The sequence below is a fragment of the Leptonychotes weddellii genome, chromosome 9, assembly GCF_054177405.1.
Source record: "Leptonychotes weddellii isolate Sample4059 chromosome 9, ASM5417740v2, whole genome shotgun sequence".
In the NCBI taxonomy this organism is placed as follows: Eukaryota; Metazoa; Chordata; class Mammalia; order Carnivora; family Phocidae; genus Leptonychotes; species Leptonychotes weddellii.
In genome coordinates this window covers 103,907,517-103,933,390 of record NC_138377.1, presented here as the reverse complement: position 1 = coordinate 103,933,390, position 25,874 = coordinate 103,907,517, and the positions used below count along the sequence as shown (strand labels likewise).

Genomic DNA, 25,874 nt, shown 5'->3' with positions numbered 1-25,874 from the left:
TTTCATAGATGGCTTTTATGATATTGAGGTATGTACCTTCTATCCCTACACTGTGAAGAGTTTTAATCAAGAAAGGATGCTGTACTTTGTCAAATGCTTTTTCTGCATCTACTGAGAGGATCATATCGTTCTTGTCCTTTTATTAATGTATTGTATCACACTGATTGATATGCGGATGTTGAACCAAACTTGCAGCCCAGGAATAAATCCCACGTGGTCATGGTGAATAATCCTTTCAATGTACCGTTGGATCCTATTGGCTAGTATTTTGGTGAGAATTTTTGCATCCATGTTCATCAGGGATATTGGTCTCTAATTCTCCTTTTTGGTGGGGTCTTCGTCTGGTTTGGGGATCAAGGTAATGCTGGTCTCATAAAATGAGTTTGGAAGTTTTCCTTCCATTTCTATTTTTTGGAACAGTTTCAAAAGAATAGGTATTAATTCTTCTTGAACTGTTTGGTAGAATTCCGCTGGGAAGACTTCTGGCCCTGGGCTCTTGTTTGTTGGGAGATTTTGGATTACTGCTTCAATTTCCTTACTGGTTATGGGTCTGTTTAGGTTTTTTATTTCTTCCTGGTTCAGTTCTGGTAGTTTATATGTCTCTAGGAACGCATCCATTTCTTCCAGAGTGTCTCATCTGCTGGCATATAACTGCTCATAATATGTTCTTATAATTGTTCGTATTTCTTTGGTATGGGTTGTGATCTCTCCTCTTTCATTTATGATTTTATTTATTTGGGTCATTTCTCTTTTCTTTTTGATAAGTCTGGCCAGGGGTTTATCGATCTTATTAATTCTTTCAAAGAACCAGCTCCTAGTTTTGTTGATCTGTTCTACTGTTCTTTTGGTTTCTATTTCATTGATTTCTGCTCTGATCTTTATTATTTCTCTTCTCCTGCTGGGTTGAGGCTTTATTTGCTGTTTTCTCTCCAGCTCCTTTAGGTGTAGGGTTAGGTTGTATATTTGAGACCTTTCTTGTTTCTTGAGAAAGGCTTGTATTGCTATATACTTTCCTCTTAGAACTTTGCTGCATCCCAAAAATTTTGAACAGTTGTGTTTTCATTTTCATTTGTTTCCATGAATCTTTTTAATTCTTTAATTTCCTGGTTCACCCATTCATTCTTCAGTAGGATGCTCTTTAGCCTCCATGTATTTGAGTTCTTTCCCACTTTCCTCTTGTGATTGAGTTCTAGTTTCAAAGCATTGTGGTCTGAAAAAATGCAGGGAATGATCCCAACCTTCTGGTAGTGGGTGAGACCTCATTTATGACCCAGGATGTGATCTATTCTGGAGAATGTTCCATGGGGACTACAGAAGAATGTGTATTCTATAGCTTTGGGATGGAATGTTCTGAATATATCTGTGAAGTCCATCTGGTCCAGTGTGTCATTTAAAGTCTATTTCCTTGTTGATCTTTGCTTAGATGATCTGTCCATTTCAGTGAGGGGGGTGTTAAAGTCCCCTACTATTACTGTATTATTGTCAATGTATTTCTTTGATTTTGTTATTAAATGGCTATCTAATTGGCTGCTCCCATGTTAGGGGCATAAATATTTACAATTGTTAGATCTTCTTGTTGGATAGACCCTTTCAGTATGATATAGTGTCCTTCCTCATCTCTTATTACAGTCTTTGGTTTAAAATCTAATTTGTCTGACAGAAGGATTGCCACCCCAGCTTTCTTTTGATGTCCATTAGCATGGAAAATGGTTTTCCACCCCGTAACTTTCAATCTGGGGGTGTCTTTGGGTCTAGAATGAGTCTCTTGCAGACAGCATATCGATGGGCCTTGTTTTTTTATCCAGTCTGATACCCTGTGTCTTTTGATTGGGGCATTTAGCCCATTTACATTCAGGGTAACTATTGAAAGATAGGAATTTAGTGCCATTGTATTGCCTGTAAGGTGACTGTAACTGTGTATTGTCTGTGTTCCTTTCTGGTCTATGTTGCTTTTAGGCTCTCTTTGCTTAGAGAACCCCTTTCAATATTTCTTGTAAGGCTGGTTTCGTGTTTGCAAATTCTTTAGTTTCTGTTTGTCCTGGAAGCTTTTTATCTCTCCTTCTATTTTCCATGACAGCCTAGCTGGATAAAGTATTCTTGGCTGCATATTTTTCTCATTTAGTACCCTGAGAACATTTAAATATTGATAAACAATTCAGATGGTCCCCTAGAATCATACAGTCCCACATGCACTCCTTTATTTTTCTTCAATTACTGGTGAGGCTAGATATCTATTTCTATTTTTTACTACATTTTTGGGAAATATCTGCCCATTACATCTGTCTCCTTTTACTATAGAGTGCTATCTTTTTCTTATGAAACTATAAGAGTGCTTTAAATATTAACAATACTAGCCTTTAATAATTGTTGCAAATCCAGCCACCCTCAGCCTGGACACTTGTCTCACCTTACTAGACAGCAGGTGTTCTGTGACCTTTGCCTGCTTGCCTGTGGTTTCTGGATATCAACTCTCTTGCTCCTTCTCACCTTACCCCTCCTTTTGTGGCATCACCACTGGACAAGATATCCCAGCCCCTCTGCCATAGATGAGCTTCTGAGCCTATTCCACACACTTTCCTTGTTTGATATTTTTAAACCTTTAACTCTGCTGACAATCTCACTTATTTTAGGGCCAGGAATGAGGCCAGGCCTAGCCTGACACCCAACACATGGCCAGAGGGCTGTCCCAACACTACGTTCCTTTTCAGAAAGGTGCTAATGGAAGAAAACAATAACATTTCACACATGGCATGATACATTTAAATCACTGCCACTCACCTGATTTAAACTAAACTTGAAAATATGCTTCATTATAAATTTAAAAAGTCACAACACAAACACAAAAGAGCCTACCTTTGATCCATGCAAATACTGGGGTTGTGCATTAGGCTGTTTATCTCTTTGAAATTCTTGAGAAAATGGTAATACTGTCCGAACAAATCTAAACAAAAAAGGATAAAAAGAAAAAAGAAAACAAATTTAATGGTAGTTCTTTAAAATTCAGAACTTTTCCATTACCCATCAGTTACATCTTCCTTCCAGTTAACTGATCTAATCATCACATAGGAAAATTCTAAGAAATCAAATACCATGAGATATAAATGCTCCCAAGTATAATACATGTATCCAGAGTTCATCAACAGAGTGAGAACACCCGGGTCCTTCCAGCATGTAAGCAATCTCCAAACTCTGGGAGATAGTCTGGTTTATTGGCACCAGGACCATTTCATGACTAATTCAGTCCTTTGACAAGTGGTAACAACCAAGCACTCAGGCCTTGCTGGGCCTCTGGCCGCAGCAGTGACCTGAGGCACAGGAGTGGGAAGGCAGATACAGGCAGTCATGTCCAGTTACATCACTAGTTACAAGCTAATGGGAAGAATGAGCAACCTGAGTGCTTATAGCCACACTCATAGAGCCACAAGACTGGCTTGATAATGGGTTAGGAGACACTGAAAATCAAATGCTTGGCTTTTTTAAAGCAAACATGTCAAACTTGACTAATGCTTTCAAATCAGAAGCATTCATCTAAACATATGAAACTTTTAAAAAAGATTTTATTTATTCATTTTACAGAGACAGAGAGAGCACAAGCAGGGAGGAGGGCAGAAGGAGAGGGAGAAGCAGTCTCCCTGCTGAGCCAGGAGCCCGATGTGGGGCTTGATCCCAGAACTGTGGAATCATGACCTAAGCGGAAGGCAGACGCTAAACCGACTGAGCCACCCAGGTGCCCCTAAAATATAAAACTTTTATAAAGAAGCATCATTAAGAAAACTATATGGATTTTCTAATTATTAAATTCGAAGAACTTGAATGACACATATTACACTTTAATAAATAAGAAGGGATGTAATTGGGAAAATACCACCAGTGCATGAAATGAACATGCACATCTGAGGGGAGGTCAGTGGCCCGTAGCATCAAATGTCTGGATTTTGTTGTCATCCTTTAAAGTGCTGAGTTATTCTGGGCGGGCTGTTAAACTGCTTTCAAGTCAGCTGGAACCTTTCATAATTAGGGAAGCACGGTAGTCAGCACCTGAGGGCTAGTACTAAGGCAGGTCCTCTGGTAATTCTATCGAATGTGTGGGTATTCAAGTGAGCTTTCCCATTCTTGCTGGCAGGGCCTCCAATGGCTCCGAGCTCTGTGCCAGCTCTGGGAATTATTTGGCTCACAGCTCCCTTTGTCTATCCTTACGGAGTTCCACCCGATGCACACACAGTTTAATATTCAAGCAAAACTAAAGGGCCCCTAAGTCGGTCTCAGGAGCTATTTCACGATGTAGCTCCCTCTTCCATACTGCAAATCTGCCCTGCCAATTCCAACTGTGTCAGCTTCCTCGGTTTCCACCAAACAAGACTTCCAGGCTGTACTTGGGATGCCCCCCCTCCGCACTGAGGCCCAGAAAGTGCTTCCAGGCAGACAGCAGGGAAGTCAAAGGGCTCACCTCCCCGGTGTCCTTTCCCTCGGGGAAACATTATGTCTGAAAATAGTGCTTTCATAAATGTTGTCTAATTGTTACTCCATTATCCCAAACAACTTTTAAATACCATATATATATACATGTACACATATATTCTCAATGTAAAGACAAAAACAGTGGAAACAAATATTGAATTCCAGTTAGTAGGCTTGTGTTTCATGGGAGGAAGGATTAGTAATTTTGAAACTATTTTCTGCATTTTCTAGAACTGAGTAAGTAAATATACCAAAAATAATGAAACAGGATTCTCAGTGTAGAAGGGAGTTACAAAAATGGAAAGGGAGGGATAAAATAAGAATAAGACCCCCCAGTGCTGAACTGGAACCGAAGATACCTGTATGAATTCATGGACAGAAAATGTAGACAACTACAGAGAAGCCGTGCATACGCAAGCTTTATGGGTTTGTATCCCCAGAAAGATAATTTGAAGTCTTAATTACCAGTACCTCAGAACATGATCCTATTCAGAAACAGGGCCACTGCAGATGTAATTAGTTAAGATGAGGTCATACTGAACTAGAGCGGGCCCTTAATGAGTCAATATGACTCATGTCCTTCTAAGAGGAGAGACACTCATGTCTAGAGAGGAGAGGCAGAGATCGGAACGATACAGCTGCACACTGAGGAAGGCCAAGAATCACTGGCCACCACCAGAAGCTGGGAAGAGGCAAGAGAAGATTCTACCCAGAGGCTTAGAGGAACCAGCACAGCCCTGCTGACAACCTGATTTTGGACATCTAGCCTCCAGAACTGTGAGAAAAGAAATTTTTGTTGTTTGAAGCCCCATGGTTAGTGATAATTTGTTAGAGGAACCTAATACAGTACACAGTCAGGTACTTCTTAGCTCTGAACATCAAAAGGGTCTAGAAACAATGACATCCCAGTAACAATGAGCATATCTAACACCCAGACTTACTTTTTAAATATTCTTTTTTTTTAAAGATTTTATTTATTTATTTGACAGAGAGAGACACAGTGAGAGAGGGAACACAAGCAGGGGGAGTGGGAGAGGGAGAAGCAGGCTTCCCGCCGAGCAGGGAGCCCGATGCGGGGCTCGATCCCAGGACCCTGAGACCATGACCCGAGCCGAAGGCAGACGCCCAACGACTGAGCCACCCAGGCGCCCCTACTTTTTAAATATTAAGCCCAGTTCTAAAATATTCTCCAGTAAAAGGAATCCTGTGGAAACGACAAGTTGCAAGGATAGAGCCCGAGAAGTACAAGATGAACCTGGAACTTCTTGAGGTGCAGGAAGTGCTTCAAAATGATGGGGACAGCCAAGAGGACACAGAAATCAGGTAGAAGGGGCTCCCGCCGGCCAAAATGGAACCACCTTGAGCCACAAAACCCAAATTATGACAGTAACAGATTTTAATACTGAGTTAGAATCCCCGAGTCCTTACTTATACTAAACAAATAAATAAATGTTAACCCATACAACAGAAGGCCAACTACTATGTATCCATGGAATGATGAAGTCTGAGAATCATCATTGTTCAGCCACCATAACACTAACTGCTAACAGTAGAGAAACCTGGTAGCCACCATCCTAACAAAGGGGCAGAAGTTAACATCACCAGTGCCGGGACAAAGTAGTGCCCTTTGCTTCATGTACGCTGCACCGAGGACGCACTGCTCCCGCGTGGCCTTCCCTCCCTCTGAGGCTTAACTCTGACCCCAGTTGTTGGCCTGTTTCCAGAGCTACAGCATTTTCATGCAATGATTAGCTGTACACATTAAATTTAAGTCACAGGCCACCCTAAACCACTTCCCAGAGCCACCAGGCAAAATCCCGAATCAAAAATAAGCAGCAAAATGAGTAGATATGTCAAGCAACAAATGAAGTTCTGGTTTCCCTCAAGCAGCTCTTAGAAAACCCTCAAGTATGGAATTAAAATTCTGGGTGGCACAGTTTTGTCTGTCTTCTCAGGGTTCCAGGTCAGTTCTCCAGGAGCCTTGGTGGGCAGAACAGCCTCTTGCAACACAGGTGGGGCCCACTCCCAGCCTCCGTGGGCTGTGTGCTCACTCTGCAAACAGGGATGTTCACAGCACCTCCTGGGCCAATGGGAGAAATATGCCACAACAGACGAAGGCACCCAGTGCTGTCCCTTCTGCTTGCTGTCATTTGCATTCGACACTGTGTTGTGTGTTCTCAGGAAATTGGGGCTAAGGTACCATTTGGCAGCTCTCCTCAGTTATATATTGGATGCCTCAATGTTCCTCATATAGATAGTTCCACCAGGGTCCTATAAAAGGCACATGCCTGAAGGTTTTCTAACTTTCGGCAGGTCACTGGGTTACACAGCACCAACGTCCTGACCTGAGCCCTGCCAACTTCATCTTTGACAACCAGACTCCTGCCGCCTGCATCCAAGGCCAGGCAGCCTTGGATGGTGGGGTGTTCTCTGTCATCAGCCCCAAACAGGGAACCCACATGGGCCCCCTTGGCTGGCATGGACTCAGAATCTGGTCCATTTCCCTAACTCCATACTCCTCACCCAACATTTGTTCGGATGTCTGAAGTCTTTCAGAAAACACAGCAATTCAACACAAGAGTTTATGGCAAATGCTGACATTTCGTCATCATGTAATGCTGACCCTCCTCTGTAGCTCACGTCACTTCTGAGGGGTTGGCCCACCGAACCATCACCAAGACCAGGGCACGTGGGTGCTACATGGACTCCAGAGTTCCTCTACACACAAGTGCCGCAGGCATAAAGGAGGCTCCGGGAACACCTTTAATTATTCCTTTTGCAAGATCTCTGGGAAATCCCTTAAAGGGCGACAAAATGCTAGATAATTAAAAAAATTATAACGTAAAACAGTACAAAAAAAAAAAATCACAACTCCCTGTGTTGCCCAATTCCGACCTCACCGTAACACCTTTTTTCAGCCCACTGATAGCGGGGTTCTGTTGTACGTCACCCTTGGAGACCCCAGACAAGGCAAAAACGATTTAAGGAAAGGTAACAAATTAATTCCAAAGGTTGCAAATGGACCAACCAAAACAACTCTTTGGTCCTGCAAGCATCAGCCATGACTTTTCTTCAGAGGCAGAAAAGCATATTTATACCCTAACACAGAATGACCCTTCTTGTTCTATATCACTTGGAATAAGAATATGTATATAACACTATTCCTAATAACACCCATTTTGGCAAAATAAAAAAATATACATGTATATCTGACTGGATGGCAAAAACTGCAGAAGAAAGACCCATTTTTTGATGAGACAAATCTCTAGGGACTTAATTATTTTCCTCCTCATATCTGTATATATGATTTCTAGTTTTTCTATAATCATGATGCATTATTATAATAAGTAAAAAAATATTTTTTCAGTTAATTCAGACTCTGTAACAACTTGGAAAATATCTACTTCAGGAAACTGGGCATCTTAAAAGAATTAAACAGGGATGAACATTCTGTAAAGTCTGGTTCTGGTGGACTGTGCCCAGCCAGGCCCAGAAGCCCCTTCACCGGAGGAGGCTGACTGGGGCTCCTCCACCCGTGGCTCTGGAAGCCATGGCCACGTCTCCATCACTGCTGGGGACAGGCGTCAGCCACCCGGGGCCAGTCTGATGGCATAGCCCCATGCACCTGGGAACAGGCCTGCCTCCCCACAAGGAAATCTAACCTTGGGGTCCTAAACAGATAACGGCAAGCCTGGTCAGACTACAGGAGGGCCTCCCTTCTATCCTCAGTTCTAGAGTTCATCACCCCCTTGAGACACAAAACTCTGGGCCTGAAAGTCAGTAACAATTCAGCCAATACACGATGGGATGCTCAGATCCAGCGGGAAAGCCAAAGATAATGATTTTTAAAAAGTGCTCATAACACACACAAGCACACACACACGTACACACACACACACACACACATACACACATGTCCCTGGCATGTGCTCACAGGGAGCAGGAGCTGAGCTAAGGGCACATGGGACAAACCTCAGACAGGTGGCTGCCCAGGGCAGAGGCCAAGGCAGGCCTGTCCCAGGATTTGGGCCATACCATGAGGCTGAACCACATGGAACTGCTGCTGTCAACCATGCCACTCAGCTAACTGGCACTCTGTGCTATTCAACATAGTAGCAAAGGGTAGGTGGGTTAGAAGGTGGCTAACTGACGGATCTTTATACACCCCAACATCCCAGAATGGATGAAAAGTAGAGTCAGTGACTACATCCCAACATCAGGCAGACTTACAACTGTGTATGTGATACAGACCCTGTAGCTGGTGTCCACATGCACCATGAGCTCAAGCTCTGAGCTACAAGCAAGTGCCCCAGACAGGAACCCCAGCCTGCTGTGCAGTTTCCACATGCAAAGCTGTAAGACATGCCCAGGGGCTGGTCTAGGGCTACACTTGCAAAAAGAGGAGACTGGGAGGGCCTGAATACCTGGACATGAGAAATGATAGGGAACAGGGGAGGAGTCAGCAACCTAGTGGACAAGGTGGAGACCCTGAGATCATCCCATTCAAGAACCCTTTGGCAAGGGCATCCAGAACCATCCATGAGGGGGCACACTCACCGGTTGGTGGAGCCATTGTAGCAGTAGTTGGGCAGGAAGTCATAGTTGAGTTCCCAGAAGACATGGAGGGTGATTCTCCCATAGGGCGCTGACACATTGTGGTTGGCCTCCCGGAACATGGCATCAAAGCTGTCCAGTGTCAGGTACCTGCTTAGCAGCTTGTGGGTCATGCGGTTGATTTCCAAAAGGCCATCCAACTCCTACAGGACCACAAAGACAGGGGTGTGAGGACAGCAATGGGCCCAGCACAGTGGCCTTGATTCCCCACATGGGCAGTGCCATGGTTGGGGGCAGGGCAGAGTGGGGAGAAGGCAGCAGGACACACAGAGGTGAGGCTGGTGTGCTAGGCCAAGAATACACACAGTGGGGGTCTAGGAGGCCACAGGAGCTTGCTTCTTACACCTAAATTCATTATGTCCTCTCCACTGCTTTGAAATAGCCCTCCTTACTGCGGTCACCCCCACAGGGCCATCATTCTTTCTCCAATGAGGTCACCTCCGCATTGACCCCCCACTGGCCTCCAACCACCCACGGGGCCCAGCCCACCCCACCCTTGCTGGAGTACTGGGTCCTCAGGCATTAGCCTGAGTCAGCCTAACGTGCCTGGCATTATTCAAAAGCACAGCTATGTAGCAGTCAGCAGATGGCCTTCCAAGCTTTCAGAGTTTGCTCATAAAGATGCCTAGGTCTATGCTATCTACTGCAGCATCCAGTGGCCACATAAGGCAATGAGAATGTGGCTGGTCCAAACTGAGGTGCACTGTGCATGTGAGTTACACACCAGATTTAAAAAATCAAGTATGAAGACAAAGAATGTAAGATATCCATGTCAATAATACAATTCTGTGGAAGAATATGAGGAGCACTGCTCATCCTATGTGGAGATGCACAAACCTGAGTTGTTCATGCCCACCGCTCACTGAGGCTTCTCTTGTTCTACCCAAAGCTGCATCTCTAGGAATGAACAATCTTCCCTGAGTTCTTACATCTTCACTACCATTTGTCTGCAGACTTCACTCTTGGAAGATCTATTTGGCTTGGCACAAAATCCTTAATTCATACTTCCTTTCCTTGGCTTCTGGCATGAATTGCTATGGGCAAAGCTCTGAGGACAAATTTTCTTTCTCCGATCATTCTGCTCAGATATCCAGAGGATTTTTTCTTTTCCTTTAAAGTCTAATACATTTACTGCACTATTCCTTGGTATTGGCTACTTCGGGTCAGTTTTCCCAGGCAGACACCATAGGCTTTTAATATATATTTTATAGCATGTCTTAATTTTTTTAATATATAAATTCTTTTCACTTAAATTTTAGGTGGTTGGGGCACCTGGGTGGCTCAGTCGTTAAGCATCTGCCTTCAGCTCAGGTCATGATCCCAGGGTCCTGGGATCGAGCCCTGCATCGGGCTCTCTGATCGGCGGGAAGCCCACTTCTCCCTCTCCCACTCCCCCTGCTTGTGTTCCCTCTCTCACCATCTTTCTCTTTGTCAAATAAATAAATAAAATCTTTAAAAAAAAAAAATTTAAAAATAAATTTTAGGTGGTTAACATATGGTGCAATATTGGTTTCTGGAGTAGAATTCAGTGATTCATCACCTGCATACAACACCAGTACTCATCCTAACAAGTACCCTCCTTAACGCCCATCACCCATCTAGCCCATCGCCCACCCACGTCCCTCCATTAACCCTCAGTTTGTTCTCTATCGTTGAGTCTCTCATGGTTTGTTTCCATCTCTCCTTTTTTTCTTTTCCCCCTTCCTATATGTTCATCTATTTTCTGCCTTAAATTCCACGTATGAGTGAGATCATATGGCATTTGTCTTTCTCTGACTTATTTCACTTAGTATAATATACTATAGCTCCATCCACATCACTGCAAATGACAAGATTTCATATTTTTTTGATGGCTGAGTAATATTCCATTGTGAATTCAGACCACATCTTCTTTATCCATTCATCAGTCAATGGACATTTGGGCTCTCTCCGTAGTTTGACTATTGTTCATAAAAGCATGTCTTAAATTCTATCAATGTTTTCTTGAAATACAACTTTTAATATTTGTTCCACCCTGTTGCTTTGGTTTTTCTCTATGATATTTGTATGTTCCCTATGTTTTTCTCTATGATATGTATGTTCGCTCTATGTTTGTTAGATCTTCATTGTCTATCTTCTGTATCATTTTTTTCAAATACTTTTTCTGTGTTCTTTTTGATTTTTAAAATTTTCCTTCTTTTATTCTCTTGCCATAGTTAGGTGTAACTTATTCAAGGTTAGGATTACTTCTTTGAAGCCAATTTAGAATTGTGACTACTAAGAGCAGACACTAAAAAAACGATAGGATAGGCCATGCTTGATCAGTGCATACCTTTTGATTCCTATGCAAAAACTGAACCTACTACTGGTTCAATTTATCAGTAAGGATAAAATTAAAATTAGCTCCAATCCTTGTAATCAGTTTTCCACAAATCTGCTGAACCTGACAAAAGGTTCTTACACTTACAACTACTGATGTCAGGTCTTCACTTTCAAATCGTCCAATAGCCAGTTCCAGAGACTTATACATGGCTGCTGAGACACGCTGAGTAATCAGGCGATTAAGGTCTATGGATCTGCCTAGGAGCTGGAAGATGGAGAAAGGAAAAAAGAATGAACAATAAAAAACAAACAAGGGCGCCTGGGTGGCTCAGTCGGTTAAGCGTCTGCCTTCGGCTCAGGTCATGATCCCAGAGTCCTGGGATCGAGTCCCATGTTGGGCTCCCTGCTCAGTGGGGAGTCTGCTTCTCTGCCCCTCCCCTGGCTCGTGTTCTCTCTCTCTCTCTCAAATAAATAAAATCTTAAAAAAAAAAAAATTTATATATATATATATAGAGAATATATATATTCTCCCAGAATCCAATTCCAAAAGATGAGGCAAACAAATAATATACAAAATGTAAACATTTTAGATCAAATAATATATATAGATGTCATGATCAAATACCCTACTTTCCTGGAGTGGAAATTTCTACAAGTCAAAACCATAAAGGACTTTCATATTATCATCCTTTGCATTGAACTTATACTTATGTCATGGACAGAAACCCCAAGTTTCACCAAACACCCTGGAGAATCTGGGTTTGTCACTGAGGACGCCCCTCATAAAGCTGTTCAGGACCATCTGCCACCACAGAGCAGGCTGTGCATGCCTAACCTCCACAGTGTTACAACAATGAGTAAGAGAAAATTATTCCCTATTTCAGTCCTAACAATATACGTGTCCATCAATATCATTTCAGTAACAAAAATATGGACAAAATCCTGGTGGAAATGTCTCAAAATATGAATGGTGATTATCTGAGAATTAAATGGAATTTTCCTTATAGTTTTCTGTATTTTCCTAATTTATGACATATATATAGTTTGTAAGGAAACAAAAAATAAGCACTGTACTTTTTATTCTTTGTGCTGGCCAAGAAAAAGCTCCTCTTTAACACTCAGCTGACAAATGTTTCTCACCTTCATTCTTTTAAAAAGTTCTAACTTTGGGGCTCTTGGAGAGGACCCAAGCTCTCTGGGGCCATGCCTTCCCCTGGGAGCCAGAGCAGGGCGGGGTGCAGAGTGCTGCAAGTCTTCCCTTGGGTTTCAGGGTATCCACAAGAAATTGTTTTTAAAATATCAACACTTCGGGGCGCCTGGGTGGCTCAGTTGTTAAGCGTCTGCCTTCTGCTCAGGTCATGATCCCAGGGTCCTGGGATTGAGCCCCACATCGGGCTCCCTGCTCCACAGGAAGCCTGCTTCTCCCTCTCCACTCCCCCTGCTTGTGTTCCCTCTCTCATTGTCTCTCTCTCTGATGAATAAATAAATAAAATCTTTAAAAAAAAAAATTTCAACACCTTATAAGGATGTGGCCACAGTCACAGAACATACTGACACCTATTAAAACCCAGTGAACTCTAAGAAAACCTCACCATTCCAATGCCAGCTCCCTGCCTCACCATGCCCTGGAGAGGTCTGACTCACCTGCACATGCCTCTGCTTAAGCAGTGTCTCATAGCGGTTAGATGGCGGGAGATGAATCGTTGCCCCCTGATTCTTGCATTCTGATCGTAAACGTTTATCAAGAAGCAAACTAGTATGGAAGAAGAGAAGACATTTCTCATATTCTGTGAATTTTAATGGAAATGTGAGATCAAGTTAACCAAGATTTCATGTCCCAATCATAAACCATATACTCACCTTCCTGCCATAACTTTATAATATGCAAATATCTGGTCTGCCAGCTTATAAACAAATTGGTCAAAGCATAGATTCACCTGAAGAAAAAGAAAGCATATATTAGATTTTTATTTCCTAAAGATCAAATAAGACAATTAAAAAAAAAAAAAACATTTTGATCCACCAAATTCCATTTCTAGGTATTTAACCAAAAAAACTGAAAATACTAACTTGAAAAAATATATGCATCCCCATGTTTACTGGAGCATTATTTACAAGAGCCAAGACATGGAAGCAACCTAAGCGTCCACTGATGGATAAACATATACAGAACTGTGACACACACACACGAATATCATTCAGTCATAAAAAAGGAAATCCTGCCATTTGCAACTACATGGATGGACCCTGAGGGCATTATGCTCACTGAAATAAGTCAAAGACAAATACTGTACAATCTCACTTATATGTGGAATCTTAAAAACAACAACAACAACAAAACAAATGCATAGAGAACAGACTGGTGGTTCCAGAGGCAGGGGTAGGTAGGGATGGGCAAAATGGGTGAAAGTGGTCAAAATGTTCAAACTTCCAGTTATAAAATGAATACGTTCTGGGAATATAAAGTTAAAAGAAAATCTTTTGTCAAGGCAACTAACAAAGGCTCTCTTATTAGAAAAGAGAAACAAGAAACAACCTCATTGTCCAAAAACAACAGATTAAATATATCCTGGTGTGGCCAGGAGTGACTACTACACAGCCACTGAAAATTCTATCAGAACCTCTCTTACTGATGGAGAAAAATGCTCCCTGTCTCTTAAAGGCAAAGGAATATGAAAAAGTCTCTCTTCAACATGTGTTCCCAGTGGTTAATATGCACTGCATTTGGGTTCTGCTCCTGCCACGGGGCTGTGTGTCCTAGGGGCCGCATGTGGCCTCCCCTGGAACATGGCCGGCTGCTCTGGGCACTGAGGTCGGGCAGGAGACACAGGATGGATACAGCCTTGTGACTCCAGCCCCAAAACTGTATCTTCCCTTGCAAATGGGGTTAGCCTCCCCACCCAGAACTCTGATAAGGACACTATGTGCTCAAAGGGGAACCACCCCAGGACCTGCAGTCTCTGCCACATGCCTACCCTACATGGCCCAGGAGCCTATGATATCTCCCTGAAGAAGCACTTTCTAGTGTCTCTGGGAGGAGGAAAAACATCTAGATGCACAATGCAATTTGTTGAGGTTAAATGCTCTTAAATCTTAAGCTACAAAATAAGATTTATCTCCTTAGCTGCATGTACACAGATTTAATAGTTCCACTTGTAGGAATCTGTCCTCAAAAAATAATCAAACGCAGCTAAAAAATTAGGTGCAAGGAAGTTCATCAAAGCATCACTTCCAATACGCAAAAATAAAAAAGCTAAAACGAAAGAAATAAAATAGGGGTTGGTTTAAATTGTGTTCATAACAGAAGACAGGTGAGGATACAGAGGTGCTTATGACACGCAGTCAAATCTTAATGTTGTAAGACCCCAATCATCACATGTGTAGATGCAGATAGAAGGGTTCACTCCAAAATGTTTATTTCAAAGCTTCATTCTATTGTTTAAACCTCCTTGTATTATAAAGAAAATTTGCTTCCTCTAATACTCAGAGAAAAAGGAAATTAAAGTTTGTTAAAGGTGCCTAGGCCCTCACCTCTGCCTCAATTTCATCGTAGAGAAACTGCTTGTTGAACCTGGTGAGGGCATAGTGTGCGCTGTCATTGTACAGGTCCAGGGAGTACAGGACGTACCTGCAGAGGGGGCAAACGGTCAGCCCAGCCTTCCCCACAGGGCTTCTTGGCTCTCACATCCCACACTCCAGGTGAAATTTAACATTCATTGTTTTGTTTTGTTTTTTAAGATTTTATTTATTTATTTGACAGAGAGAGACACAGCGAGAGAGGGAACCCCAGCAGGGGGCGTGGGAGAGGGAGAAGCAGGCTTCCCGCCGAGCAGGGAGCCCGATGCGGGGCTCGATCCCAGGACCCTGAGATCATGACCCAAGCCGAAGGCAGATGCCCAACGACTGAGCCACCCAGGCGCCCCTGAACATTCATTGTTGACCTCTCACATGAGGAAAAACAATCTCTTACTTCAGACACAAAATGGGGTTCCTGCCGAGGGCCCTAATGGACCAAGCCAGACAATGCCACGGATGGGACATACTTACTAAGGCCATGCCCAGGGCCCCAGGCGGGTCCACAAAGGCTTCCTGTAACAGCATCTTCTCACTTATTTATGTTTCAAAGTTTTCCACCACAGAATACAGTATTTTTTATAACCACAAAACAAGTTATTTTCTTATTTCTAAGAATGAACTGTCAGACTTAATAAGAAAAACATGAAGATCCTGGGTCCCACAGCTGACCACGACCATGTCCAGCATGGCCAAAAGCCCCTCTCCCCTAGCCCCGTATTTGGACAAAAGGCAGCAGCCAGCAGTCTCCTCCAGTGGTAAGGTCCCTCTGAGGTACAAGGCCGCTTCCACCTCACAGCAGGAAGGCTGTGTAAGCCATGGGGCCAAGCTCAACTCCAAAGACACAACACACAGGCGCGCCAAGGCCTCTGCATTAGATCTCCATGCTCCTCATCCCCTCTCTGGTGCTGCAGAACAGAGGTTACGGCCATCCAGAGAAAGTGGAAGGCCATCCTCCTGACCACCACACAAGAACTGATGTGCACAGGCAAAGACAAGGTGCGATACATTTGCTCTGTGTGCCGAAGAACCTGCTGGGTCAGTCCCCAGTCTGTTCACAAGACATACCCCTTTCCTATTACTTCACCTGCAGGAACCTCCTATTTTGAAAGTCTCCCACCCCCTAGCCTGGCCTTGAGCTCTGACCTCAAAAGAAAGCTATTCAATTAATACTTCCTCTCCCAAATTCATCTGGTTCAGAGGCTGTGCCACATGAGAGGCTAGGCGACCTCTCCTTTTGCTGACCCTAGCTGAGCCCCCAGGGCCTCACTAGTACCTGACACGGTGGGACTTAGTGACTTCTGCTGCCTGAGTTCCTGATTTTAGTCTAAAGCCAAGAAACCCATTACTTGTATTAATCTCTGAAGTCTTACCCCAAGTATGACAACTTCAAATGAAGTGCTGAAAACAGCCCAACCCCTCCTCCATCTCCCAGCTCCCAAATGCCACCAAGGACCCTGGTCATCACAAAGAGCTAAGACACGGCCACAGGGTACTCACTCCATCATTGACGCCTCCTTGGTCTCCAGGATGTGGTCCGTCAGGATCCAGGGCATGGACATCTCGATAGGGAACTGGATCCTCCTGCCCATTGTCAGTTCCAGAAAGAACTCTCGGAACCACAACTGTGAAAGGTCACAGCACTGCTGGAGTGTTTCTTGAAGGATTCAAATGATATCATGTTAATCTTCTGCAAGCAGAAAAAACTCAGCAGGACAATCTAGGACAAGGAGAGGCATGTGCGAGGTGCCGGCTTCTTCAATCTCAGCCCCGAGCCATGCGGGAGTGGACGTGAGCGGGGGGTGGGGGGTGGGGGTGACACGGCACCTCACACTAGAGATGAGACATCCACGATGTGGCTGCAAGCAAAGCCACCCTAGACCGTGCACGTTCTCTCTCACAAAAAGAGCAGAGTCAGCATCTTTCCCCTGCTGGTCTGGCATGGACACCACCACCCGCCAATGGAACCTTGTCAACGCTATGAGCTTCTTTGAGGGATTGGGAGGGGGAAAAAATGTCCTTTTTAAAAGGAAAAATAAAAACCATGTTATTTTATTTTACTTAGGATAAAGATACAGCATTACATGCATATTCAGTACAAGTTTATCTAATGTAAAATAGAAACAAATGGAAAAAAAAAGTGTCCATCATTTGACAAGTGAAAAACAAAAGCCTTGCTATTTACTCCAAACCGGCAGCACCTGCAGCCAAGATAGAGGCTTCCTGCTCTGAGCAAGCTGCTGCAGCACCAAAGTAAACATGGACTCCACAATGACAAGGGTATCCACCCAGCACCCTGGTCAAGGTGACTGCCACCTTCCACACGTCACTGCTCGTGGGGGCTGTTTCTGATACTTATCACTATCTTGTTCTCAAGCCACATGACAGATTACATTTGTCTGTGTTTCTGACCTCATATGGGTTACAAAGACTGCATTCAAGTCATAGAGCCAGCCAGCCACAGGCCCATGGCCCTCATCCTAAGGTCCACGGCACATGGAGGGGGCCCCTGGCTGTCCGTGCATTTAAAGCGACAGGTGAGGGAATATCACAAAGGTTACAACACAGGTCACCGTCTGGGTGTTTGAGGGGACCACAGCAGGGGATGGTCAGCAGAAGCATTCTAGACGGTGTTAGCAGTGTTAGAACATGCTGGGCCAGACGCTGGTCAGCAGTATCTCTTACCACTGAAATTTATCAAGTGAGTGTAGAAGAATGACTCTCGATGAAATTTTTCTATGTCCAATATGGTGGGCCCCTCAAGGCTACTTCTCAAGGTTTTCTTGGAACCACTTTTGTCTGCAATGAGGGACTCTAGCATGGTTCTCACCATGTAAAGCTGCATTATCCAAGGAAACATTTGTGGGGGAGAAAATATACATGGTACATTAGTTACACCAAACTCAGATAAACCACAAGAGGAAGACTACTCCGCTATGCCCTGACCAGAGCCAGGCTGGAGCGGTAAGCCTAGCACTACACCAGCTCCTCAAAGTGGGTCTGGGCACCCATCTAAGTAGCCAAGTTGGTGCTGCCTGGGAGAAAGAATCTGTTGCGGAGCAGTTCACCTCCGTGCCATAAACATCAACAAGAAAAACAAATGATGTCTTACCACCAAAGTTTAAAAGAGGCGGATAGGTGTAGGACTGCCTCAGAAACGCGTTTACCACATGCAAGAGTCTTTCCATGCCCAAAGACTTGAGCTGCCTCAGCAGCTCAGCAGAGCTCAAGGACTCCGCCATGGTGCGCACCAGGTAGAGCTAGACACGGACAGATGTGGGGGGAGAGGTGGGAGAGAGCCGTTAGTCACAGGACACACACATCATGGGGTGGGGAGACACACATGGGAATGGAGGGTGGGGAGGGTGCATGCACATTGGACAGACCCAGGACAAGTGTCCTCCTTAAATGGGCCAAATGCCTTCCTCCCAGATATTTGAGAAGTTTCACAGAGAGCCAACAATGTGCTTTGCTGGTAGTTCTCTGCAAGACTGGCAGAAGAGATTATAAAAAGCCCCCAAGAGAAGAACAATGAGTAAACAATACTAAGTCCCAAAATGGGAAGAGAAAAGCAGAAGGACATATTAAATCAGGTATGAGAGTCAGAAGAAAGCTGCTTTTGGGGGGCAGAGGGTTGAGCATGCCAGGAGAGAAAACAGCAGTGGTGGCTTAAGACCAGGGACACAAAAAAGCTACATTCTTAAATTTCTAAAAGTTTTATCTTCAGGAACGATCATTTTTAGTCCCAACATAAAAAGTATAACCATACATTTAAACACCCACCAGGAAACACAGCGTAAATACAGACACACAGACTTTCACCCACATTTTTGCAATGGAGTCGATGCAGTCAAATTAAATTCTGCATGCAAATGACCAAATCCGAGAATCACAAGGATGTCTTGGCAAAATGCTCCAGATTCACTTGGGCAGGAAACAGAGGAGCAGAAAAGGCACAGGCAATATTTGATCATCTTGAGCAGACAGTGGTTATGTCATTTTACTCCTGGCCTTGCTTACCAACCCTCAGCTCAGGGTTAGCCCACTCAGGGGAACAGGTGGAGCAGGTGAACAGGGAGGATGAGAACCTGAGTGCTGGAGGGTCCTACAGCACGCCGGGGTACTTTGATGTCGAAGCCGCTCTTGGGGTCCTTCTCGCCCCGCAGGGCTGGGTCATTGAAGGGCTCATGCCCAGTCTCCCAGTCGCACACGGTCTTCCTGATGGCCTGCAGGACACTGAACAGCCCCACCAAGTCATCAGTGAGGCACAGAGTGCTGACACCCTCAGGACTTTTAAAAATCACAGCATCGCCTCACCTAACACATACCTCTCAGGACAGCCAACTCTCACATGTGATTTCCTTTGGGGGCAGTGGGGGACGTGGTAATGGACCAGTTCAAAGCGAAATTTTGAATAGATCATTTTCTGGGGGACATTACCAGCTCCAGAAGATCTGACTTAGCTGCAGTTTGCATCAATTAACCTGGAAGTGATGTTTTATTTCCTGAACACTGAGTCATGCAAAAGGCGGAAGGGGACAGACCACAAATATCCACCCAGGGAGCTGAAACTCAACCTCCCTTGGCTGATTTCCTGATTTCTAACAGGAACATGTCACCAACACAACTGTAGGGACTGGGCCTATGTCTCAGACACATTTGGAACATGTTCCCATCCCCAACAGGGCTCCACCATATGGAGACTCCCCTCCCCCACCACAGGCAACCACTTGGTAGATGTACCCATGTGCCTATCCTATTACCTCATGGGGAAAGTTCTGGCTAAAACCTGAGTTACTCTTAGACTATACTTCACATTGCCCATGTGGTGAGCCTCCCATTATGGCAAACGTGAGCAAAATGGGAAGACTCACAGTATCACATTTTATTAATGCTAAAAGTGAAACCAAGCCAGGTGTCAAACACATCAATTTATAATTTATAAGCAAAAAAATGAAATCAATATACTTGTGAGCCCCAGTAAACTTCATTTTACATAGATGTCTCTGAAAGACAACTTTAAAAGGCTAAATATTAAGAGAAAACTGCTCAAGATTGCTACAGGATCTCTGCAATATCTGTGTTAGTCTCTGACCAATTTGTAGGACAAGCCAAAAGGAACAGAAGCAAAGATACTGAAGACGACACACTTTGAGATGGGAAATGTGATGCTGGGCTTCCTGTCCCCACAAGCCTGGTGATCAGAATCATCAAAAAGATTTTGAGACACTCTCCTGCCCCAAGATAAACACACCCTTATCTCTGCGTCCCCAATACTCAGACATTCTGTAGTCGATTTATTATACATTGCTCAGGTGAGTAATTGGACCCATCGCATTACATTTAGAGGAAATTCACCAGAAGGGCATCTGGAGGTTGAAGATAGATGCACTGAGCGTATTTATGAAAATCTAACTATACAGTTGTTCAAACCTAAGCTGATTCTACAACTTCGGACTCTGAGCTCACAGGGAGGTATCACACTGAGGCTGACCTCTGGATGACGTTCTTCTTCTTCTTGATGGCCTGCCTGAGTGGCTCCCGGAGAGTAACCTGGGAAAAGTCCTGCAGTGCAGCATAGACGGTGTGCCGGATGGCATGGTTGAACACACTCTCCATCCTGCCCATCAGCACCTGCAGACCTTTGATCATGGCGATCACCTGCAGGGGGACACACAACTTTCAGTGTGGTGGACAGTGACAGGAGATGGCTCCTTCTTAGGTGACACCAAGTTGCACCTGGAAGCTGCCTCTTTCTAGTGCACAGCACCTCTCCCTGGCCTCCCATGTTTTTGCTCTGAAGCTGCTGCCCTGTAGTTCTTCCCAAGAGCAGTGAGCTCAGCTCTAATCCAGCAGCTGTGCCTGTGCCTGGGTCTGACTCCATTAGACCATGAGCGCCTTGAGGACAGGGATGGATTTGCTTGGCTTGGCATGAGCTAACAGGGGTGTTTGGTAACTCACTCAGAACACTCCCAAATGCATAAGGGCATACTCCCTGTGAAGGACTTTAAAGGATAAAGACTAAAACAGATTCATGAAAGCGAATATGTTATTAGCTGGAAAAGAAAAAAGAAGTTATAGCCCAAATCCCATCTGTTAAACAGTAACAGCATGCTGAATTAATATGCATGAGAAGGTCTGGAAGGAAATACACTAAAATGCTTAAAGTTCATGTCTGTGACAGCATCACAGACACTATAATGCCCTCAAGGCACACTCGTGTATTCTATTTGTCTGCTTTAGGAATTGGTTGGATGGTTCTCTAATGAGGGGAAGAAAAAGGAAATTTCTATGAAAAAAAAAGCAAATGTCCCAATTCAAATTCAAACCGAACAGAATTCAAATTCAAATCAACCTGAATGAAAATGAAAATACTATAAATTCAAATTTATGGGATGTAGGAAAAGTTACGCTAAAAAGTAAATTTGGAGCTTTAGAGGAAAATCTCAGGAAACAAAAAGTCTGACAATAATAATCTAACATTCAATCATAAATCTGTAAAAAGCATAGGAAAATACACGCCCCCCCAAACTAGAGGGAAATAAATACTGACAAGTAAAAATTAACAAAACAGAAAACAAGCAAATCATAGAAGGTGATCAACAAAGATAAAGCTGTTTAAAAAAATAAGTAAATAAATAACAGATTTGACAACTTTCCCGCAGGACTAATCAAGAAAAACACAGACAAGGCACGAACTACGAGCATTAAGAATGAAAAGGGGGGGCATTATCACACAGTTTACAGATATTAAGAGATCACGTGACTGTATCAGCACAGGACAAACATACAGATCAATGGAATAGAAACAGAGCTCAGAAATAAATCTTCATGTTTACAGTTAACTGATTTTCAACAAGTGTGTGAAAACAATTCAACAGAGAAATATTATCTTTTCAACAAACAGTACCCACATGCAAAACAATGAAATTGGTCTCCTGTGCAGGAAAGGGTTAACTGGTGATGCCTGGGATGATCAAACCCTCCAGATTCCCAGGAAAGGCCTGTTTTCAGGACTGGCCCGTGGCCAACTCCTAGGAACTGAGCCTTGAGCCCTGGGAATAGTCTGCCTGAAAAGAATGTCTGTGTTCACCCAAGGCTCTGGGCCACTGCAGTACCAGCGTGACGAGACGGTCTACGCCAACAATGTCATGATGGTGAACACCTATGTCTGTACTGGGAGTCTGGAACCTGAGTAGCCAAGGTCAATCACGAAGGTGTGTTGCATGCCGACACTACTGACCCCCCAAACAAACCTGGACGCTAAGATCTTGGGTAAGCTTCCCTAGTTGGCAACGCTTTCCACATGTTGTCACCCATCTCTGCTGGGAAAAAGAAGCACATCCCGCACAAGTGCGCTAGTAGGAGGTACCCAGAAGTTCGTACCTGGTTTCTCCTGGACTTCACCCAGCTGCCTTTTGCTGATCTAAATCTGTCTCCTTTCACTGTAATAAATGATAACCTTGAGTAGAACAGCTACTCAGCCCTGTGAGTCCTAGCAAATCAAGCCTGAGAGCAGTTTTAGGAATCTCTAACATGACCCCTACCTCACACCATACTAAAAAATTAACTCAGAATGTATCACACATTTAAATTTAAGAGGCAAAACTATAGAATTCTTAGAAGAAAACATAAGAGTAAATCTTCATGACTTGGGTTGGGAAATGGTTTCTTAGATATAATATGAAAAGCACAAGCAGCAAAAGAAAAAAAATAGGTAAACTGAACTTTATAAAAATTAAAGACTTTATGCTTCAAAGGACCCCTCAGGAAAGTAAAAAGACAATCATAGAATGGAAGAATATAAGTCGTATGTCTGCTAAGGAACTCTTATCTAGAATATATAAAGAACTCAATAAGATAAATAATCCAATTAAAAAATGGACAAAGAATCTGAATAAACATTTCTCCAAAGATATATAAATTGCCAAGAAGCAAATGAAAATACGCTCAGCATCATTAGTTGTTACAAAAATGCAAATCAAAATCATAATGAGATACATTTCACATGTAGTAGGATGGCTAGAATCAAATGACAGAAAATAACAAGTGTTGACAAGGATTCAGAGAAAGCAGAAGCCTCATACACTGTTGGTAGGAATGTAAAATAGTGCTGTCACTTGGGAAAGCCCATCTGGTAGTCTCTCAAAATGTTAAACAGCGTTATCATATGACCCAGCAATTCTACTACTAGATGTATCCTGAAAAGAAATGAAAACATGCATCCATACAAAAACTAGTACACAAAAGTTAATAGCAGCATTATTTGTAATAGTGAAAAGGTAGAAACACCCAAACTAAAAAATCAGCTAAAAAATAAATAAAATGTGATACATCCATACAATGGGATGGGATTCAGCAATGGAAAGAATAAAATACTGATACATGTATGAACCTTGAAAACATGATGTTCAGTGAAAGAAGCCAATCACAATCAGCCACATATTGTATGACTTCATTTATATGAGGTGTTCAGAATAAGCAAATCTACAGAGTCACAAAGCAGATTGGTGGCTGCCTAGGGCTGAAGGGAGGGGAGAATTGGGGGTGACTGCTAATGGGTGTGAAGTTTCTTTTTGACATAACAAAAATGTCCTAAATTTGATTGTGATTGTACAACTCTGTGATTATATATATATATATTAAAAAAAAGCACTGAATTTTTATACTTCAAACAGGTGAATTGTATACTGTGTAAAAAAAAAAAGAATTTATGAAAAACTTTGACAAATATTAGAAAATTTTAAAAGATTCTTTGAAAATTCCCTGAAAATATAACTTACCATCCCTGAAAATACAACTTAACAAAACTGATACAAATAGAAATAGAAAATGTACATGGTAAAGAAACTGAATGTTTCAAAAACCATCCCACAAAGGGAAAGCTTCACCAGTAAATGCTAGCAAACACTGAAAGAAGTAACATGAACCTTACACAAACCACTCCAGACAATACAAAAAAGAAGGGAGACCCCTGAGTTGTTTTATGAAGCCGGCATCCAGAAAACTAGAATGGAAGGTTATAAAAAAGTAATGTTGGGGCGCCTGGGTGGCTCAGTTGTTAAGCATCTGCCTTCGGCTCAGGTCATGATCCCAGGGTCCTGGGATCGAGCCCCGCATCGTGCTCCCTGCTCGGCAGGAAGCCTGCTTCTCCCCTCCCACTCTCCCTGCTTGTGTTCCCTCTCTCGCTGTCTCTCTCTCTGTGTCAAATAAATAAATAAAATCTTAAAAAAAAAAAAAAGGTAATGTTACTCACTACACAGGTGTGGGCTGTGTGCAGTGACTTCCTTCTCTAAAGTACACTATGAAAAGGATAAAGCAGGGGTGAAGGGAAGGTGTAGGGTAACTTCCTAATAGAGAAACCTGACAATACTTCCTTGGCCAGGTGAGCAAGGTCGACACCAACCGTGATGAGTTTGTTGACAGTATGTACCCTTGACGTGATGTGATGGAAATGATGCTTCACCTCTGTGGTCCTCCTTCCCCAAACCTGTAACTCCAGTCTAATTATGAAAAAAAGTCACATAAATACCAACTGAGAAACATTCTACAAAATACCTGACCAGTGCTCCTGAAATCTGTCAAGGTCATCCAACACAAGGAAGTCTGAAAAACTCACAACCCAGAGGAGCCTAAGGAGATATGATAACTTAATGTAATATGGGATCTTAGATCAGAACTAAGACATAATGGAAAGACTGATGAAATCTGAATGAAGTATGGACTTTAGTTAATAAAATGTACCAATACTGGTTTATTAATTATAACAATACTAATGTGAAATGTTAACAATAAAGAAAAATGGGTGTGGGGTATATAGGAACTCACTGTATCATCTTTGCAATTTTTCTGTCAACCTAAAAATATTTTACAATACAAGGTTTATTTAAAAAAGTGATAGCAAAGACACTCTCACTCATTAAGTTTGATATAAAAATCCTAAGCAAAATACTAGCAAACTATATCCAACAATATATAAAGAGGATAATCTGTCATGACTGAGTTGAGTTTATACCAGGAATGCAAGGCTACCTTAACATCAAACCTGATTTAAAAAAAAAAAAAAAGTGGGGGGAAAAAACCCTCACAATCAATGTAAATTCACCACATTAATGGAATAAAAGAGAAAAGTCACAGAAGTACCTCAGTGGATACAAAGTGTTTAATAGAATTAATATCAACTCATAATAAAATCTCTTAGTAAACAAGAATGGAAGGCAAGTTCCTTACTGATGAAGGTTGGCTATAAGAAACCTGCAGGAGGGGCGCCTGGATGGCTCAGTCAGTGACACGTCTGCCTTTGGCTCAGGTCATGGTCCCAGGGTCCTGGGATTGAGTCCGGCATCAGGCTGTCCCTGCTCAGTGGGGAGTCTACTTCTCCCTCTCCCTCTTCTGCCCCTCCCCCTGCTTGTGGTCTGTCTCTCTCTCAAATAAATAAATAAAATTAAAAAAAAAAAAAAGAAACCTACAGCAAACACATTATATGGTGAAATGTTGAAAGCTTTCCCTTTGAGATGAGGAACGAGACAAGGATGCCTATTTAACAAGTAGGGGTTCCATCCATTGTGATTAAAAAAATAAATAAAAATGGAAAGTTGGGATAAATAAAACTGCCATCATTTTCAGATGATTATTATATTGGTAGAAAATCCAATGGATAATTTGTTACAATTAACAAATGAGTTTAGACAGGTTGGCAGATATAAGAAAAAATACAAAAAATAATTTTAATTCTAAATATCAATGATAAACATTTAGAAAAAATTTAAAACCTATCATCTAGTATCAAATACCTAGAAATAAAGCTAACATAAGATGTGTAAGAGTTTTACAGATTATAAGAGAAATTAAAGAGAATCTCAATAAATGGAGGGATAGACCATGTTCATAAAAGGCTTACTATTCTAAATTTATCAATTCTCCCTAAA

At 42.8% G+C, this 25,874-nt stretch overlaps 1 protein-coding gene across 4 annotated transcripts in view; it reads right to left on the bottom strand.

The window, feature by feature from the left end:
- The window catches only part of CYFIP1 (cytoplasmic FMR1 interacting protein 1), a 118,321-nt gene that overhangs the window by 29,443 nt on the left and 63,004 nt on the right, over positions 1-25,874 (bottom strand). For all 4 annotated transcript variants that reach the window (XM_081831459.1, XM_081831460.1, XM_081831461.1 and 1 more), the window contains 10 exons: positions 20,441-20,607; positions 19,035-19,182; positions 17,632-17,785; positions 16,447-16,603; positions 14,905-15,001; positions 13,234-13,310; positions 13,018-13,126; positions 11,519-11,638; positions 9,016-9,215; positions 2,854-2,941 (listed from right to left, as the gene is read on the bottom strand). In XM_081831459.1, the coding sequence (XP_081687585.1) occupies positions 2,854-2,941; positions 9,016-9,215; positions 11,519-11,638; positions 13,018-13,126; positions 13,234-13,310; positions 14,905-15,001; positions 16,447-16,603; positions 17,632-17,785; positions 19,035-19,182; positions 20,441-20,607 (1,317 nt within the window). The remainder of the gene's footprint in view (positions 1-2,853; positions 2,942-9,015; positions 9,216-11,518; positions 11,639-13,017; positions 13,127-13,233; positions 13,311-14,904; positions 15,002-16,446; positions 16,604-17,631; positions 17,786-19,034; positions 19,183-20,440; positions 20,608-25,874) is intronic.